Source organism: Dipodomys merriami, unplaced genomic scaffold, assembly GCF_024711535.1.
Source record: "Dipodomys merriami isolate MVZ:Mamm:240054 unplaced genomic scaffold, mDipMer1.0.p SCAF_19, whole genome shotgun sequence".
Taxonomy (NCBI): domain Eukaryota; kingdom Metazoa; phylum Chordata; class Mammalia; order Rodentia; family Heteromyidae; genus Dipodomys; species Dipodomys merriami.
In genome coordinates, this window is record NW_027203270.1 from 1,214,358 (window position 1) to 1,234,006 (window position 19,649).

At 38.5% G+C, this 19,649-nt stretch overlaps 1 protein-coding gene across 3 annotated transcripts in view; it reads right to left on the reverse strand.

Moving 5' to 3' along the window:
* Positions 1 to 19,649, reverse strand: part of Dnah9 (dynein axonemal heavy chain 9) — a 343,799-nt gene that overhangs the window by 204,387 nt on the left and 119,763 nt on the right. For all 3 annotated transcript variants that reach the window (XM_070026946.1, XM_070026945.1, XM_070026947.1), the window contains 2 exons: positions 12,473 to 12,629; positions 1,805 to 1,909 (listed from right to left, as the gene is read on the reverse strand). In XM_070026946.1, the coding sequence (XP_069883047.1) occupies positions 1,805 to 1,909; positions 12,473 to 12,629 (262 nt within the window). The remainder of the gene's footprint in view (positions 1 to 1,804; positions 1,910 to 12,472; positions 12,630 to 19,649) is intronic.

Below are 19,649 nucleotides of genomic sequence, written 5' to 3' on the forward strand. Positions count from 1 at the left end.
GAAGGCAGTTTCAACCATTTTTTATTGTATGGTGTGTGAGCACAAACTAGGAACAGCAGCTGCACTACTGTCTCAAGCTTTCCTAGAGCTTTTTTTTTTTTTCCTTTTCTGTCAGTTTGGGGTCTTGAGCTCTGGGCCTGGGCACTGTCCCAGAACTTTTTTTGCTTAAGGCTAGTGCTCTACCACTTTTAGCCACAGTGCCACTTTTAGTTTTCTGGTGGGTCATTGAAGGTAAGAGTCTCATGGACTTTCCTGCCTGGGCTGTCTTTGACCTGTAACCCTCAGATCTCAGCCTCCTGAGTAGCTAGGATTACAGGCACGAGCTACCAGCTCCAGGCTTATTACAGCTTTTATAGTAACAACAAAGACCCTGTGAGAGACTCTTTGACTGACTTCAGTCCCCTAACTTCTTGTTGTCCAGTCCCTCCTCAAAGCAGCCAAAGAGAGCATAACTTTATTCCTAGAAGTCCTCAGGGTCCTGGAAGCCTATTGAAGTAGGCATTTAAGCCTGTATCTTGCTTGGTTTGAAACTGCCCGTCTAGCCTATTTTTTTCCTAATAGTTCACCCCTCAGGATCATATCTGTGTTCAGATCTGCATCTGGATGATACAGATAAGAGTGCTGGGTTCAAATCCTGGTCTTTTTACTTTGCAAGAATATTCCTGCCCTTGGGCAAGTTACTTTTGCTCTCCACTTGAGTTTCTTCAAATAGATGGTGAGCATAATAGATGGAGTAGTGGGGCATCGTATATGTGTGTGGTATAAAGTATTGTGAACAAGGTTTATTCACCGTTTGCCTTCCCTCCTTCTACAACTCCCACTGTCTATGGGGTCCTTACACCATTCAGAGCCTCTCCAGCCTTTCAAGGACTGGCTATAAGAAAATGGATTTGACAGTTTGTGCCATATGTATATCAAACGATTGTAAGAACATGAGAAAGTACTCATGTCTATCGCAGGAACTCAAGAATCTTTTTTTTATTTTTAGCAGTCATGGGGCTTGAACTCTGGGCCTGGGCACTGTCCCTCAGCTCTTCAGTTCAAGGCTAGTGCTCTACCACTTGAGCCACTGTGCCACTTCTGGTTTTCTGGTGGTTTATTGGAGATAAGAGTCTCACGGACTTTCCTGCTCGGGCTGGCTTTGAACCTCGATCCTCAGATCTCATACTCCTGATTAGCTAGGATTACAGATGTGAGCCACCAGCACCTGACTCAAGAATCTTTTTGAAGACAGGAATTGTGTCCTGGCATCTTCACTGAAATTTTACCACAGTGCTTGTCATGAAGTGAGTGTTCAGTAAATGCTTTCTGTGTGTTGTGAAAAGGAAATTGGTTTTCTTAGATGAAGTCTCAACAAAGGATTTCAGTCATCAGTACTGATACTGTATTCCACTCTTTATAGATAATAGAGTGAACTAGGCCAAGGTGGAGCATCTTCTTTAAAGAACTCTGATAGGAAATTGAAGAGCTGAAATTTAAGTCTCTGTGTAAATCCATAGTGCATGGCCTCTCAAAGGAGCGGGGTTCTGTCTTCATGATTAATATTTCCTATAAGTCAGATAGAACAGGTATTCTCTATTCCTATTTCACAATGAAGGATGTATTTTGAAGGGTGTGATAGTTGAGAGGAACCTCCATTTGACTCGATTCAGAAGGGAAAAAGGGACAGAGAATGGAGAGGGGGAAGGGGAGGTAGGTGCTGAGGGGAGGTGGGTGCTGAGGCGAGGCAAGAATCAAGAGCTGAGGATTTTCACAATGCTCAACATGAAGATGTAGGGCCTCCCTCCCACTTCTGGCTGCATACCTGTACTGCCACCACCGAAAGGACCTCCACAGAGATTCGGTTAAACTCATCGAAACAGCCCCAGGCACCAGTTTGAGCCAGGCCTTTGTAGATGTTGCCACAAGACTGCAAGAGAATATACAAGGATTATGTAATACAAGTATAAAGTCATTTCCATCTTTTTAAAAATTATAGATACTTTCACCTCTCCTAAAGGCTCCTGGTCAGAAACATGTGTTGAAATTTTAAGCACAATTAAAATTTTGATGATGATGATGTGACAACACAAGTCGCAGACTCACACAGACCCGACTCAAGACACTCATCTAGAAACCTCTTTAAAATGCCATCAGTTACATTACTGCTGATTCTTCAGCTTTCAAAATTCCAGTAAATAGCTGGAAACCAGTGGCTCACACTGTAGCTGTAATCCTAGCTAGTCAGGAGGCTGAGATCTGAGGATTACAGTTCAAAGCCAGATGAGAAAAGTCCCTGAGACTCTTTATCTCTAACTGAAAATCAGAACACTGTTAATGGAGGTGTGGCTCAAGTGATAGAGCCCCAGTCGAGTAAAAAAGCCAGGCAAGAGCACCAGGTCCTGATTTCAAGCCCCAATATCAGTATGTGTGTACACACACACACACACACACACACACACACACACACACACACACACACACATACACACAATCAAGAATATGAATGAGAAATGATTTTTCTTCCACTACACAGACAAATGTCCCTCCACACAGGCTTTGGTATGTTCTGACAGGAAGCATATGTCAGTACTTTTAAATCCAAGACCACACACAAGAGAAATGCTTGCACATTGGATAGTAGTTGTGTACATTGAATGAAAGCAGAAAGGCATACCAAAAAGAAGACAGATTGCAGAGGAAAAATAAGAAAAATAATGATGGTCCAAAGAAAACTAAATGTGCCATTTTGGTTGGAAAATTAAATTACTCAAGAAAGTCCTGGTTGTATAAACGTTCAATTATATGAGGGAGATTTGAAAGTTTGGAAATGAGAACATGATTAAAGCAATATTTTGGCCACATATGTCAAAACATTCACATAAATAAGGCAGGTTGGATGTGGGGCAGACTCTAAAGAAGAAGAGGAAAATAGCTCCTGACTCTTATTAAGATATTGGAAGTAACTGATTGCATGATTAATTAAAACATATTCATTGAAAGGTACTATACACAAGATTGTTTCAAGTCAGGAAGAACCAGTAGTAAGAGATGAGAACTCTATTCTCATGAGGTTACATTCTAGTTTGAGGGAAGCCAGTGAACAAAACCAGCAAAAACTTAGATACCAATAAATTCCACTGGAATCTTAAAAGTGATATGGTGACTTCAGATTGAGTAGGCAAAGGTAGTGACTCAGAGGAGGTGCAAAAGTCTGTAGGTTGTCCATTTCATTTTTATTTTTGTTTTATTTTTTAATAAGTTTTGTATTGTGAAAATACTGGACAGAGGGGTTACAATCACATGAGCAAGGTAATGAGTACATTTCTTATCAAGCATTGTTGCCTCCTCCTTTGTTTTTCCCCTACCATCCCTTCCTTCCCATCTCCACAACCATACCCACCCCCCGCCTAAATTGTAAAGTTTGTTTTACTACATAGCATCTTGTACATCTCATTGTTGCAATGGGTCAACCTGTATCCCTATTTAAACACTTTGTTTTTTCCCTTCTGCTCCCCAAATTATACCAACATCAACATACGGTGAAAACAGGGGTTCTACTGTGGGGGAGGGACATACAAAGCAACAAAAAAAATCACGTGGTACCTTATAAATACGTTAGAAACAATAGCAAGAAAGAAAAAAAAAACACTTGTATCCTTATATTGGGTTGCATTTCGCTTAACATCATCTTATCTGACCTTTTCTGCTAGTCTCAGATATACTAGTTATTGCAAATAAGGGAAACTGTGGGACCTATGTTTTTGTGCCTGACTTACTTGATATAATTTTTTCCAAGTCTTTCCATTTTCTAACAAATGGGGTAATGTCATTCTTTCTGATGGAGGCATAGAATTCCATTGTGTATATATACCACATTTTTTTGATCCATTCATCTATTGGGGGCATCCGGGTTGGTTCCATATCTTAGCTATGATAAATAATGCTGCAACAAACATAGTTGTGTTGGTAGCTTTAGTATGGTCTTGTTTGTGATCATTCAAGTAAATGCCCAAAAGTGGGATTGCTGGGTCATAGGGGAGCTCTATGTGGAGTCTTTTGAGGAACTTCCACACTACTTTCCAAAGTGGTTGAACAACTTTACACTTCTACCAACAATGCAGTAGGGTTCCCTTCTGTCCACATCCTCTCCAGCATCTGTTGTTATTAGACTTCTTGATTATAGCCATTCTAACTGGAGTGAGGTGGTATCTCAACGTTGTTTTGATTTGTATTTCTTTTATGGCTAGAGAAGTTGAGCATTTCTTCATGTGTCTATTGGCCATTTTTATTTCCTTTTCAGAGAAGTGTGAAAAGAACAATTTAATAAGGATCCTGAAGCTCCTTGAAAAATAGCAACAAGCTAAACCCCAATCCAGTAGATGGAAAAAATAATTAAAATTAAATCGAAATTAAATGAATTAGAGTCCCCAAAAAAACTATAGAAAGAATCAACAAAGCAAAGCGTTGGTTCTTCAAAAAGTTAATAAAATTAACAGACTCTTAGCAAATTTTATCAGAAAAAATAGAACACACCCAAATAAACAAATTCAGAGATGAGAATGGAAAGATCACTACAGAAACAACCAAGATTCAGAAAATAAGGGGATACTTCTCAAACCTTTATGCTAATAAGTTTGAGAATCTGAGAGATATGGACAAATTTCTAGCAAATATTGACATGTTCAAACTAAACTAAGATGATTCAAACCAGCTTAACAGATCCATAGCAAGCATTGAAATAGAAACAGCAATAAGAGACCTCCCACCCAAGAAAAGCCCAGGACCGGGTGGATTTAAAGCTGAATTCTACAAGGCATTCAAAGCAGAACTCACATCAATACTCCTCCAACTCTTCAGTGAAATTGAAAGTGGAAGTTCACTACTGAACTCTTTCTATGAAGCCATTATAACCCTCATCCCAAAACCAGACAGGGACTCATCAAAGAAAGAGAACTATAGACCCATTTCTTTGATGAACATAGATGCAAAACTTTGCAACAAAATTTTGGCTAATTGACTTCAACAACTCATCAAAAAAGTTATACACCACGATCAAACAGGATTCATTTCAGGGATGCAAATATGTTTCAATATATGAAAATCAGTTAAAAGAATTCATCATATCAACAAGAGCAAGGATAAGAGCCACATGGTTATCTCAATAGATGCAGCAAAAGCATTTGACAAGATCCAACACCCCTTTATGATGAAGGCTCTGGAAAAATTAGGAATCCATGGAACATTCCTCAATATAATAAAGGCTGTGTGTGACAAAACTACAGCCAGCATTATACTTAATGGTGAAAAGCTAAATCCATTTTCTCTAAATTCAGGAACACGACAAGGATGTCCACTCTCTTTACTCCTCTAAAACTTAGTATTAGAATGCCTAGCTAGGGCAATAAAACAAGATGCAAACATAAGGGGGATCCAAATAGGGAAAGATGAATAAAACTCTCCCTGTTTGCAGATGACTTGTATTTAAAACACCCCCTGGACTCTACTCCCAAGTTACTGAGCTGATCCAAAACTTGGGCAAAGTAGCAGGGTATAAAATTAACCATTAGAAATCAATGGCTTTCCTGTGTGCCAAAAAAGAGAAGAGCGCAGCTGAAATTAGGAAAGCAACCTCTTTTGTAATAACCCCCACAAAAAATAAAATACCTAAGAGTTAACTAAAGAAGGGCAGGACCTCTATGATGAAAACTTGAAAAACTTGAAAAAGGAAATTAAAGCAGAATTTAGGAAGTGGATAAACCTCCCATGCTCCTGGATTGGGAGGATTAACATATTGAAAATGGCAGTACTGCCAAAAGCTATCTACAAACTCAGTGCAATACCTATCAATATCCCAATCTCATTCTTCAATGAAATAGAAGAAGCAATCCAAAAATTCATATGGAACAATAAAAGACCCCAAAATAGCAAAAACAATTCTTAGCAGAAAGAACAGTGCTGAAGGAATATCAATACCAAATTTCAAACTCTACTACAAAGCCATAGTAATCAAAAGAGCGTGGTACTGGCACAAGAACAGACCTGAGAAACAATGGAATAGGACTAAAGACCCAGAAATGAACCCACAGACCCATAACCTCCTAATCTTTGACAAGGGAACTAAAAAAAAAATAGAATGGACAGACAGCCTCTTCAGTAAATGATGCTGACTAAATTAAACACCTGTAGAAAACTAAAGCAAGATTCGTATTTATCACCCTGCACCAGAATCAACTCCAAATGGATCAAAAATCCTAAATAAAAGCAGACACCCTGAAAACATTACAGGAAGGAATAGGAAAAACCCTAGAGCTCCTTCGCACAGGCCAAAATTTTCTTAATAAAGACCCAGAAACACAACAAATCAAAGAAAGTTTGGACTAATGGGCCTTCATGAAGCTGCGGAGCTGCATGGCAAAGGACATAGCTAGCAAGATCAATAGAAAACCCACAGACTGGGAGAAGATCTTCACTAGCCATAAAACAGACAAGGGTTTCATATCTAAAATACGCTTAGAACTCAAAAAAATTAAATCCTCTAACAACAAATCCTCAAAGGAACAATTGCTCGAGTAATAAGTGAACTAAAGATTTAAAGACAGACTTTTCTGAAGAGGAAATAAGAATGGCCAGTAGTGAACAAAGGAGGAGGCTGCAATGCTTGATAAGAAATGTACGCATTATCCTGCCCATGTAATTGTAACCCCTCTGTACAGTATGTTCACAAAAAAAATAAAATAAAATTTAAAAACAAATAAAATTAAAAAAAAAAGAATGGCCAGTAGAAACATGAAGAAATGCTCAACTTCTCTAGCCTTAAAATAAATGTAAATCAAGACCACATTGAGATTCCACCTCACTCCAATTAGAATGGCTATAATCAAGAAATCTAATAACAACAGATGCTGGAGGGGATGTGGCCAAAAGGGACCCCTACTGCATTGTTGGTGGGAGTGTAAAGTTGTTCAACCACTTTGGAAAGCAGTATGGAGGTTCCTCAAAAGACTCCACATAGAACTCCCCTATGACCCAGCAATCCCACTTTTGGGCATTTACCCTAATGATCACAAACAAGGTTATACCATAGCTACCAGCACAAGCATGTTTATTGTAGCATTATTTACCATAGCTAAGATATGGAACCAACCCAGATGTCCTTCAGTAGATGAATGGATCAAGAAAATGTAATACACACTCACTCACACACAATGGAATTCTATGCCTCCATCAGAAAGAATGACATTGCCTCATTTGTTAGGAAATGGAAATTCTATGAAAGATTTATTCTAAGTGAAGTAAGCCAGGCCCAAAGAAACATAGGTCCCATGGTTTCCCTTATTTGCTTGTCTAGGACAAGCAAAACAGCTCAAAAGCTATGTACATATGACCATATAAGATGATGTTAAGTGAAATGAACCCCAAGACAAGGACACAAGTGGTTTTTTCTTTCTTGCTATTGTTTTTAATGTTTATAAAATGTATTGAGGTTTTTTTTTTGTTTCTCTTGTATGTTCTTCCCCCATGGTATAACCCCTGTTTTCACTGTATCTGATTCTGGTGTCCTGCATCATATATATATATATATATATATACATATATATGTATGCATATATACATATATATATGTATATATATATTTATAATATGGGGAGGGGAAAGGATACAACAAAATGATTAAATAAGGATACAGGTTGACCCATTGTAACAATGAGATGTACAATCCACTAGGTTGAAAATGAATTTTACAATTTCGGGGGGGGGGTGAGGGAGGAGTTGGGGAGGTATGGAGGGAAGGCATGGTAGGGGAAAAACAAAGGAGGAGGTAACAATGCTTGAGAGTAAATATACTCATTACTCTGCTAATGTAAGTGTAACCACTCTGTACAGTATTACAATAAAATATATATGAAAAAAAGAAATAGGAGTCTCAACGAGATTCGGAGTCTCAGAGAGACTTACAAACAATTCGAAGCATTCTCAGGTTCAAAGCCATTTGAGGTTTCTGTAGAAGCCTCTTCAAATTGAGGTCAAGGGGGAATATATTGCTGCAATAATACAAAGAACGTCTCAGCACGAAAACTGCAACCAATTCCAGAGCAAGTGGCCCATTTTATAGGTTTCCCAGCCATCACTAACAGAGTAAAACAATAACTTCCCCTTTTGTCCACATCTTCGCCTTGCACTGAGTCCTCTAGTTCTCTAGTGCCTCATAGAGCTAAATGAGATAATGCCTGCTTGAAGAATTCTTGAGGTAGAAGGGGTCTGGGTGGCCCTAACCACAGCTCAAATCTCTCTAATGCCACTCACAGCTAACCCCTCAGGTGGTTCCTTGGGCATATTTGGTACCTTCATTTTCTTAAGCCTCTCATTCTTTCTCTCTTCTTTCTGCTGTCTCATTATATGGCTGCTACCCTGGTTTGAACTACTGCAAACTTTTCACCTTCCAGTCTCCCCAGCTTCCTTACATGCTGTTCTGAAGCTTTCCTTCTAAGCCTGGAGTTCTTTTGAGAGCCCATTACCTCAAGGTCACATACCTTTAGTGGCCTCTGTCCTTCTAGTATTCAATCCATTGCCTTTCTTTTGTTTTCCAAATCCCTCTAAGGTAGCTCAGCCATTACATCACGCTTATTTCTAGCTTTTATTCTGGAGGCATATGAACTGAATACATTGCTGTGTCATGAATGACACCTAAAAATGATCCCTGGAGAAATGCATGACAGTTCTTGATCCTCAGTCCCTTCCTTTCTTCATCCCAGCCAGACCCTGATAGAAGGGCTCAGCAACACAGGAGGAGGAGTCTGGGAAGAATATTGGCTTCAAAGCTATATTTCAACAGATTAGCTGTGTTGGAAATACCACATCCAAAGACTCAAGTAACCTGGAATTTTTTTGTGTTCCTTTGTGTGTTTTGTGACCAGAACCCTGTCTAATCTGGAAGATTATACAATACACATTAGCATTCAGGATCACATTGTCTGGGTGATAATTAGGTTCCCTAATTATTTCATATTTTTTTGTCTATCCAGATAGACTTGGTTATATTCTATCCATCTGTCTATTTATCAGCTATTAACTGTCATCTATCGATAATTCATCTATTATCATATATCTTATATCTAGTATGTATGTATGTATGTATGTATGTATGTATGTATGTATGTATGTATGTATGTATGTATGTATGTATGTATCTATCTATCTATCTATCTATCTATCTATCTACCTACCTACCTACCTATCATCTGTAGGATCAAACAGCTTCTTCCATTTTTTTCTTTTTGTTATTTATCTTTAAATAGTTATACAAAGGGGTTTCAATTCAACATACCAGTTTATGTGTACAAAGTATCTTGGATCAGTGTCACTTCTTCCATCATTCCCCCAAATTCCCCGTGCCTCCAGCGGCTTTTACATATCACCTATCCATTCACTCATCCATCTATCCCTCCATCCCATCAACTTTCCTGATTCAGTTTGTGTGCCTTAAGTACTCTGTGATCCAGCCAGCTGAAGTTTTGTCCAGCATGTTTGAACATAGTGTTCTTGAACATTCTGATCAGTGACAGATGACACTGGTAAAGAAAGATGTTTCAACTGTTGCTCAAAACACTGAAAGGGTTCCATCTCTGCCTGAGAGGAAATACCTTAAGCCTTCATATGAACCCTATGTCCTGACCTGCTTCGTTGAGGACATTCTCAGATTGAACATACTTATTTTCTCTCTGTCCACTAGTAAGGTAAGCTCCATTACTCTCAAAGGCCCTTGACTAAATGTTTTTGCTGACTGTTCTGACATTTAGTACTCTTTCTTCCCACTTATTTTTTGTGCTGGGAATTGAATCTTGGACTTCATGCCCTAATTCATACAAAGCAAACACTCTGCCACTAAGCTATACCCCAGTTGCTAGTATTTTTTTCTTTGAAATTCCAACAGTTCCCATTTGGGATGGCATGGGGTGCTCCCTGGTGGTAACTACTGCTTTTGGGGTAACACTAGCTGCATATTAATTGGGATGACACATCATCTATTTTCAATAATATCCCACAATGCTTAGAATATGCTGAGCAATAATTATAGCAGCAAAAAAGGTCACTTGATTTCCAGAGGGTCTTGTAATAAACAAAATAATTCTAAACAGCTGGACAACAAATGGAAAGGTGGCTTGCAAATGGCATAGGTAGGCTGTCTAGTTAGCAGGGGTAATTGGCACAGCAGGAAGGGATCACCTATGCTCTGGTGTGTATCATTAAGAATGCACCTATTGCTGCTCTGCTTGGTGTCTGGTCCTGACTCGATGACCAAAGCATTGCACAGATACAGTGAACCAAGGATAGATTCTTTCTTCCTCTCTGAACAATTATAGAAACAGGAGAGGTTAGAGTTGCATAATTAATTGTGAGAGAATTAGGTAAAATGGCTTTAGTGACCCCTGGCTGTAAGGCCAGCTTGTCTCTTCCTATTGGTTCTGCTAGATTTGACTTTGAAGAAATCGGCTGATTTTCCTCAATCAATATACCACATCTACATACAAATGAGTGTGTCTTTCAAAATGCACCCAGTGGGAATCTATATTTACTGCAGCAATGCTGCTAATACTTAACCATAGAAGAATCTAAAAGCTTAAAATAATCCTTAAGGTGGAGTTTATTTCTTTAAAGAGGAAATAAAAAACAATCTCCTTCCAGCCTTAAAAAGAAACATTATCTTAATGTGTTCATCAATAAAAGCAGCTGTGCTCAAATGTAGGGGACGTGGACCATAGGGACAATTGTTATTTTGGGTTTGGATCTTCCTTTTATTTGCTTGCTATGAGAAAATGGGGTGTCACATGATTCTATTATTTTCACTGGAGAAAATACTCAAGTTGTAGAAAGATAGATAAGTCTCAGGAAAGAATCTTTCAGCTCTTTAACTGCAAGCGTTACCCTTGCAACCTTTAAAATCATCTCTGCAATAAATTTATTTTACAGTCACTATACCACATGACATCATTTAATGCAATCATTTTTTTCTATACTTTAAAGGAATTTAAATGCTATCCTGTTTACAAGATAGATGTGAGGCAGTTTATAGAAACATAGGATACAATATAATACAAGTGATGAGACAGCAAGTTAATTTGTTATTACACATTTTAGAAAAATGACTCTATATTCATTTATGAGCAGAACATTTCTAGCTAAGAAATGGCTTCATGGGCCTCTGGTTTCTGTGGCCTTTCCCCATTAACACAACCTGGAAGACAGCTTTGTTTTTATTTTGTTAGCTATGCCTTGTTGGGATGTTGAGGTGCTAGAAAAGATGGCCTTCCTCATTCTGTTTAGGATAAGCATTTGGATACAGTGCATTTAGCAGTGCACTTGTCTACTGTGGGTCATGTCATGCAGTGAATAGATGCTTCTCTGGTTTGTTTTCAGAAGTCATGCCTGCCCTTGCAGAACCTTTTAGGGAATGTTTCTCTATTATTTTCTAGACCCTCAAATTTAAGTTACTTCAATTCCTTACTAAATGAGTCATTTCCTTAATCTGACTCTGGGCTTCCCTGTGAGTTGGTACTGTGCTTCATATTTGGTACAAACTACCATAGATTCTGCTCTCCTGACTCCTCCAAATCTCCTACCCTGTCTTTCTGTTAGTCAAAATTTCTTTGCTGATGACTATGTCATTATAAACCTTCCTATCTCCATTCATCTACTGAGGGGCATCTGGGTTGATTCCATAGCTTAGCTATGGTATATAATGCTGCAATAAACATAGTTGTGCTGGTAGCTTTAGTATGGTCTTGTTTGTGATCATTTGGGTAAATGCCCAAAAGTGGGATTGCTGGGTCATAGGGGAGCTCTATGTGGAGTCTTTTGAGGTTTTTTTTTTCAATAACTAGTATATATCTGGGACAAACAGAAAAGGTCAAAAGTTATGTGCATTTGACCAAATAAGATGATGTTAAGCGAAATGAACCCCAAGATAGGGACACAAGTGTTTTTTTTCTTGCTTGCTATTGTTTCTAACATATTTATAATGTACCATGTGATTTTTTGTTTCTTTGTATGTTCCTCCCCCAAGGTATAACCCCTGTTTTCATTGTATTTGATGTTGGTGCCCTGCATCTTATATATACACTTCTCCAATTTGGGGAGGGGAAGGGAAAGAACAGAATGCTTAAATAGGAATACAGATTGACCTATTGTAACAATGAGATATACAAGACACTATGTTGAAAAACAAACTTTGCAATTTAGGTGGGCGGGGAGTGTAGTTGTGGAGGTGGGGAGGGAAGGGATGGTAAGGGAAAAACAAAGGAGGAGACAACAAGGCTTGATAGGAAATGTACTCATGACCTTGCTCATGTAACTGTAACCCCTCTGTACAGTATTTTCACAATAAAAAGTATTAAAATCTTTAAAAATCCTCAGCTGGGCCAGTGGCGTGGAGAGACTCATTCCTGGTTTGGACTACTTCCCAGGTCCCAGTCAAAGCGGAGTGAATTCGTACCTTATAGTCCATCTGCTCTGAGCAGTTAAACACATAGACCATGATGCCCAATGCTCGGCCCAGGTCCTTGGTGGTCTCTGTCTTGCCTGTGCCTGCAGGCCCTGCTGGTGCTCCACTCATGGTCAGGTGCAGAGATTGGGTGAGGGTGATGTAGCACCTGCCAAACACAGGAGGGAAAATGTCACTTTCAGTGCCACAGGTGGCCCTGTTGAATCCTTGGGAGATAAAGGTTTGAGGCCAGGTGAGGCCTGACAGCTTCCTCTCACTGGTGTCTTCCCCACTGAGTTAGAACTTCCCAGAGAACAGCTATGTCCCTAAAGGACATTAGCAGTGCTCTGCTGGGCCCATCTTGACTTTGACCTTACCTGTTCCTTTAGATTCATGTCTTCCCCTAGCACATTGAAGTCCAGCTATGTTGAACTCTATTGTCTTTACAGATGCTATAAGACTGTGCCTAGTCCTTAGTACTTCTCACCTAAACCCCTCATCCCTTTGAGACTACATGAATGATGCTATGTTTCTTTCCAATCACTGTCTAGTTAGTGGCTGCTAATCTCTAGAGACTCATGTTTGACATTACTTCATCCAATGAGTGGTCCCAGATTTCCCCAATATTTGCACTGAGTGACAGATGCCCTCTTTTTTTTTTCCTAGGGCCTGAACTCTGGGCCTGGGTGCTGTCCCTCAGCTCTTTAGCTCAAGGCTAGCACTCTACCACTTGAGCCACAGCACCACTTCCAGCTTTTTCTGCTTATGTGGTGCTGAGGAATTGAACCTAGGGTCTCAGGCATGCAAGGCAAGCATTCTACCACTGAGCCACCTTCCCAGCCCGACAGATGCCCTCTTAACTGAGCCCCTTTCTCATTCTATTCTATTCTAATCCCCCACCATACACAACATTTACATGCTCTGTGTCTATACCTTCATTAGACACATTAAATGGGTCTATGTATAATTTATGGTTTTACCTCCAGATCTCAGAACAACCCCAGGTACTAGCCCTGAATAGCTATTTATGAAACTCATCAATGAATGAATCTATGAGTGAATTGATCATTCAGTCTAATCTTCCTATGACTATCTTTATTAATAGCAAGAAAATTAACCCACCTTTCAGACTATTTCTGATACCTTTTCAAAGGATTTGCATTTCTATTTAGTCTCATTTCAAAATGTGCTTTTGGATAATAAGCCCATGAAAAGAAATGCTCAAGATCTTTGCTCACTTGGAGAATGCAAGTTAAGTGTACTTTGAGATGCCATGATGTCCCATTATACCAGGATAGCCATAGTTCAGAAGATGGCAGTGACAAGTGTGGATGAGTTTGCCAAAAAGTTGGAAGCTTTAAATATACCTGCTAGGAACATCAAATGGCACAGCCATTTTGAAAGACTATTTGGTAGTCTCTTTACATATAAAGCTTACCATATGATGTAGAAGCTCTTTCTTTAAGAATTTACTCAAGAGAAATAAATCCACTTGCTAGTAGCACTTGTTTATAGCAGTAGTATTTATAATAGAAAACTAAAGACAACTCAAATGTCCATCTACAGTGAATGGTAAAATATGTGCAGCATATCCATGCAATAGAACATTGTACAGTATAAAAGAAAGAGGTGATGAACATCTTATGAAACAGATGGACCACAAACAAACATGACTGCATAAGCAAAAAAAAATCAGCTCTAAAAGAACATGTGCATCTATTCCACTAATAGGAAATACTAAAAAAAAAAAAGACAAATAGAGATAGTCATGAAATCAGTGGCTGCCTGAGACTGAGTGCAGAACAGGTATTTATTGCAAATAGGAAGATGAAAATGTTCTCAAACTAGGCAGAAGTGAAGGACAGCTCTCTGCATTAACTAAAACTCTGTACATCAACTAAAGCTTATCATGGGTGAACTTTAAGGCATGTAAATTATGCCTCAATAAAGCTGCTGAAATGACAGCATCGGTCCAACTTATCGTTACCTAGCAAATTGACATAAGAATCTCAGTACACAGGTTGCGCCGTCTGATAGGATCTCCAGAGTTAACTGTTTCTGTTTTTGAATCTGCTATCTCAGACGGACTAGACACTGATTGAATGCCTCATGTGCCAGATGGTAACTGGGTCTCTCCACTGACTTCATTGAGCCAGGGGTAAAAAAAAAGTTCTGAAAGAAGCTGAAGTAAGTTGCCTTCTTCTCTAATTAAGTGTAAAATTCCCTTACGTGTTTGAGTGTTTGCCAGTGAAATTCAGGAAGGCTGCTTGCACTCCCTGAGCACAGAGAAGAGGCACATGGAGTTCTTATTTTACCTCTCACTTTCCTGTGGGGTGGACTGTATCAGCTCCGCTAACCAAGGGGATTTGGGCTGCGATTAACTTTAACTCCTGGCTACTCAGGCTCCTGTAGCCCTGTGTCCACAGTGGCAATGTGAGGTTAAGTTTTGATTAAGGTGAAAAGTTGGGTCTCATGTTGTCTCTCTTGGCTACTGCTAGCATTTGGTAAATCTTCTGTCCTCAAATATTTGAGCCTTGGATTCTGAGTTTCTGGCTCCAGATTTTCCCTAAGCCTTTTATTTCCTCCCAGTCTCAGGTCTCTAGAACAGTTTAAGGCTACAGCAACTCAGTGAGCCCCATTCCCTACTCCAGAAAGAAAGGCAGCTGCCTGAACTGGCAGAGTCCCAGCCCCTATACAATTCACATTTCCACCTTCCCTCTCATCCCCTTATTTCCATACCACTGCCTCTTCTGCAGTCAAATAGGCCAAAACCTCTTATCTGAATTTTCAGGGGTCTTGGGTAATGTAGAAGCTTCTGATTATCTCCAGAAGCATGTAGGGGCAATATCAAAATATTACTTTTCCTTTTAACTAGTAGAATTTGAGAGCTAAAAAGAATCTTCAAGGTCAACTAACCCAACTCCTCATTTTTCAGATGAGTAGGACTGAGGTTTGGGGAGGGAAGCTGGGCTGTCTAACAAGTTTCAATGGCTAAGTCAGGAAGGGAGGGGCTTTAGCTCAGCCAGTAAGAAAAGCACAAATAAAAAGAGAAGCATGTTTCCTTTTGCTGCAGGATAAGTTGCCAAGATGTTCTGGGCTTAGTACCTCCTTGATTTTCAGACACATCTTAGCTTTACAAAGCCCTCTGTATCATGTTGTCTCCCTCTCTTTAAACCCCCAAACCAGGGCTGGGAAGGTGACTCAGTGGTAGAGCGCTTGCCTTGTATGCCTGAGGCCCTGGGTTCGATTCCTCAGCACCACATAAGCAAAAAGAAAAGAGCCGGAGGGGCGTCCGGAAAAAAAAAAAAAAAAGAGCCGGAAGTGGCGCTGTGGCTCACGTGGTAGAGCACTATCCTTGAGCTGAAAGAGCTGAGGGACAGCAGCCAGGCCCAGAGTTCAAGTCCCACGACCGGACCCAAAAAACAAAAACATAAACCCCCAAACAAGCTCCTTTGATCTATCTTGTATCCTAGAGAGGGCTGGAAGATGGAGTATAGAGATTTAAGGCAAGGACTCTAGAAATAAGAAAAATAACTTTAAATCTTAAGTACATTGTGAAGGGTCTGTGAAATTGGTCAATTTCCTTATATCTCAAACACTGTTGTTGTTGGCATCTCACTATAGTTTAGATATGGCTTGTCTTCCCAAAGTTTATGTATTGGAAGCTTAGTCCTTCATGTGGTAGAACCTTTCATTGACAGGACTTGGTGGAATGCAATTAGGTCATTGGGGCATGCCCTTGAAGCAGGTATTGGGACACCAACCCATTTCTGTTCCCTCTCTTTACCTTCAGGCTGTGAGGTGAGCAGCCTCCTCAGCCATGAACTCTCACCACAGTATGCTTGGCTATTAAAGGGTCAAAGTAATAGAGCCAAGCAACCTTGGACTGAGACCTCTGAAATTGTGATACAAAGTAACCTTTCTTCCTTTCAGTTGATTTTTTTCAGTCTTTTATTAGAGTGACAGAAAGCTGACTAGCACATGCTATAACAAAACACAATCATGCCAATAATATCACCAGAGTCACAATTTTCACTCACACTCAAAGAAGAGATTTTTCAAGGATGAAGGTCACCGTGGTCAGTCTTTGAATGCTAACACCTGGTTCGATGAGTGAAACTGAGCAATAATGAATGTGATTCAACAATGTCAACCTGAAGGGAGGCCTTCAGCAACATGCCCAGGATTCACCTGTACTGTTGTGTCCAATATCTTTATGGGTAACTTTCACTAAGAAACGATTAGATAGAAAATAGGCCAATTCATAAACAGTTTTAACAATTAAAATGATGGATTAACTGCGTGTAGTTGCTCACGGTTGTAATTCTAGTTATTTAAGGGACATAGCTTGGGAAGACTAAGATTTGGGGCTGACCCTGGACAAAAAAGAACCTATCTAAAATCAACTAAAGGAAAAAGGAGTGGGTTGTGACTCAAATGGTAAAACACATGCTAAGCAAGTACAAAGCCCGGAATTCAAACCCCCATACTACCAAAAGAAAAAGAAAGTAGGTTAGAACCAACACAGTCAAATTTACAATGGACAAATGTAGAATAATCCTCTAAGTACTTGAATACATAGAAAATGTGGAGAGATGATTAAATAGTTTACATAAAATAGTCCCAGAGATTTTAATAGATTCTAAGCTCAAGGTGAGAAACATTGCAAGAATAATGTCAGCATTAACCTAAAACAAATCTGTTTCTTTTGTAACATTTTAATATTTGAGGTTTAAAAATTTTGTATCCTTATAGATGTCCCCAGTTCTAGTATCTCATTATCATTTGTTAATAAGACTCCAGTGTTCACTTTACCCCTTTCACTAGTTAGAAAGTGTCTTTCTCAAAATGTGACAGAAAGAACTAAGAGAAACATATTAAATATCTCACATATGATCTTGCTAGCAAAATACCCCCAGCATACCAAGTGATTAAACTTGAGTAGCTAAGACTATATTTTGTATTATTTATATGCCTCATATATGATTAGGAATTCTAGAAGTCATGTAGAAAAAAGATCCAAGAGAATCAAGAGTAAATCTCATAGAATTTTTTTATGAAAGTCAATTAAATGAGCAAAATAGAAGACAGATATACAAACATCGTTTCGTTCACGTATAAACTGAAAAGAAGCTGAAAAGAATGCATGAAGTCAGGCCAGGATTTCTTTAGGTACAACATGACCCATAAACTGGAAACTGATATACTGGATCTTATCAAAATTCAAGACTTCTGCACTTCAAAAGATGGCATTAAATGACTGGAAGTATGGCTCAAATGGTAGAGCACAAGCCCTTGAATTCAAATCCCAACATAGCAAAAAAAGAGAGAAAGGAATGTAAATGTGTCATTAAGAAAAGGAAATAGAAAAATAACAGACTAGGGTACAATATTTGCAAATATGTATGTAATACATCTAGAGTGTACAAAGGATTCTCAACAACTCAATACTACAGTGAACATAAACCATGAAACAATGAGCAGAAAATATATGAACAGCTAGTAAGTACATGAGAAGTTGCTCAACATCATTTTAACTCAAACACCTTATAATATGGTTATGCTATATAAATTATAGGATACTTATAATTAGCCTCTAATTCAGCTATTAAACTTTTTAGAATAATAACTAGGAAAACCCACCATATAATATTCAGTAAAACAAGAAATCTATATTTTTTTGTACAACATATGATCTCAATTTCAAAGCTGGAGATCTACATGTAAAAGGAAACAGGCTAAATTAATGACTAGGAAACACAAAATAATATCCCAGTGAAATGACACATTACATCTCTCAGAACAGCTATAATAAGTACAACAGATAATAAATGTCTAGGATGAGGAGACATGTAGGTAGATCCTCCATTTCTGGGGTTAATGTAAAATAGTGCAGCCACTTCAGAAAACAATTTGGTCATTTCACAAAAAGTTCAACCTAAAGCAAACAATTCCAACAATTTCCTGTCCTCTTAGAGAAACAAAAAAATATAATCACACAAAACCTTGTGCAAAAATGTTCATGGCAGTATGGTTTATAATTACCCTAACTAGAAATAATCTAGGTGTCCAGCAACTGGTGAATGGCCAGAGGGAATGTGTTATGCCCATTAAATTCAAATTCTGTTCAAGTTCTTCCTCTTTAAACACAACATACATGAGGGAACTCCTCTTTTCTGTTGGTTTGAGTTCAAACCTCCTACCACTTATAATTGAAGACATTTTCATAAACATATTTAAATTCTGCACATGGTCTAAAATTTTTCCTAAGTTTTAAAAAGACTACAGCAAAAAATCAATATAAATTTGAAATTTTATTTTAGATAAACTAGAAGTGAATATTAAATTTATTACAAAATGAGCAGGGATTTTCTAAGATATTGTGCAGTGAAGACTCCCAACTACTAATGAGAGTGGAAACAACATTGCTCATAGGGAGAAGCTTATAATTAACTGATTATCGTGCTTAGAATCCATCCTGAGGAAATAAAATGAAATTCGGTAAAAATTTCACAGATGGTTTCATGCTGCTTTATTTTTAATAATAAAAACTCATTTTTAACTCAAGCACCCTATAATATGGTTATCCTACATAATTTATGGGATACTTATATTTAGAATATAATTCAGCTATTAAAGTTTTTAGAATAATAATTAGGAAAACAGGCCATATAGTGTTAAGTAAAACAAGCAATCCATATTTTATGTATAACATATGATCTCAATTTCAAAACTGGAGATCCACATGTAAAGGAAACAGGCTAAATATTAATAAGAACAGCCTCTGGGTGACTTCTTTTTGCCAATTACTAAATTTTCCAAATCTTCCCCAATAAAATAATCAGAGAAAAAACTTAACAAGCAAGTTTATGACTTTTACTAGTTGTGTCCCCATCCAGTAAGAAACCTTCAAAAATTCACACAGATTATATCCTGTCTACTTGCTGTGGATCCTGAGAAAGTAGGAGGTAACTCAGAATTGATAAGCAGTTAATTAAAACAGTGCTTAACAAAGCTCAGGGCAGAAAAGGTGGACATTTATGTGTGAAGGTGGGGGATGGGAAGAAAAGGAAAGCAGATAATCGAACGACTAAGAAGCAACTCATGAGAATTGCTTTTGTTAAGCCTGAAAAGACCTTTCCATTTAGTTCTTCAACTTAGCATTGTGCCAGTGGCCTAAGATGCTGGA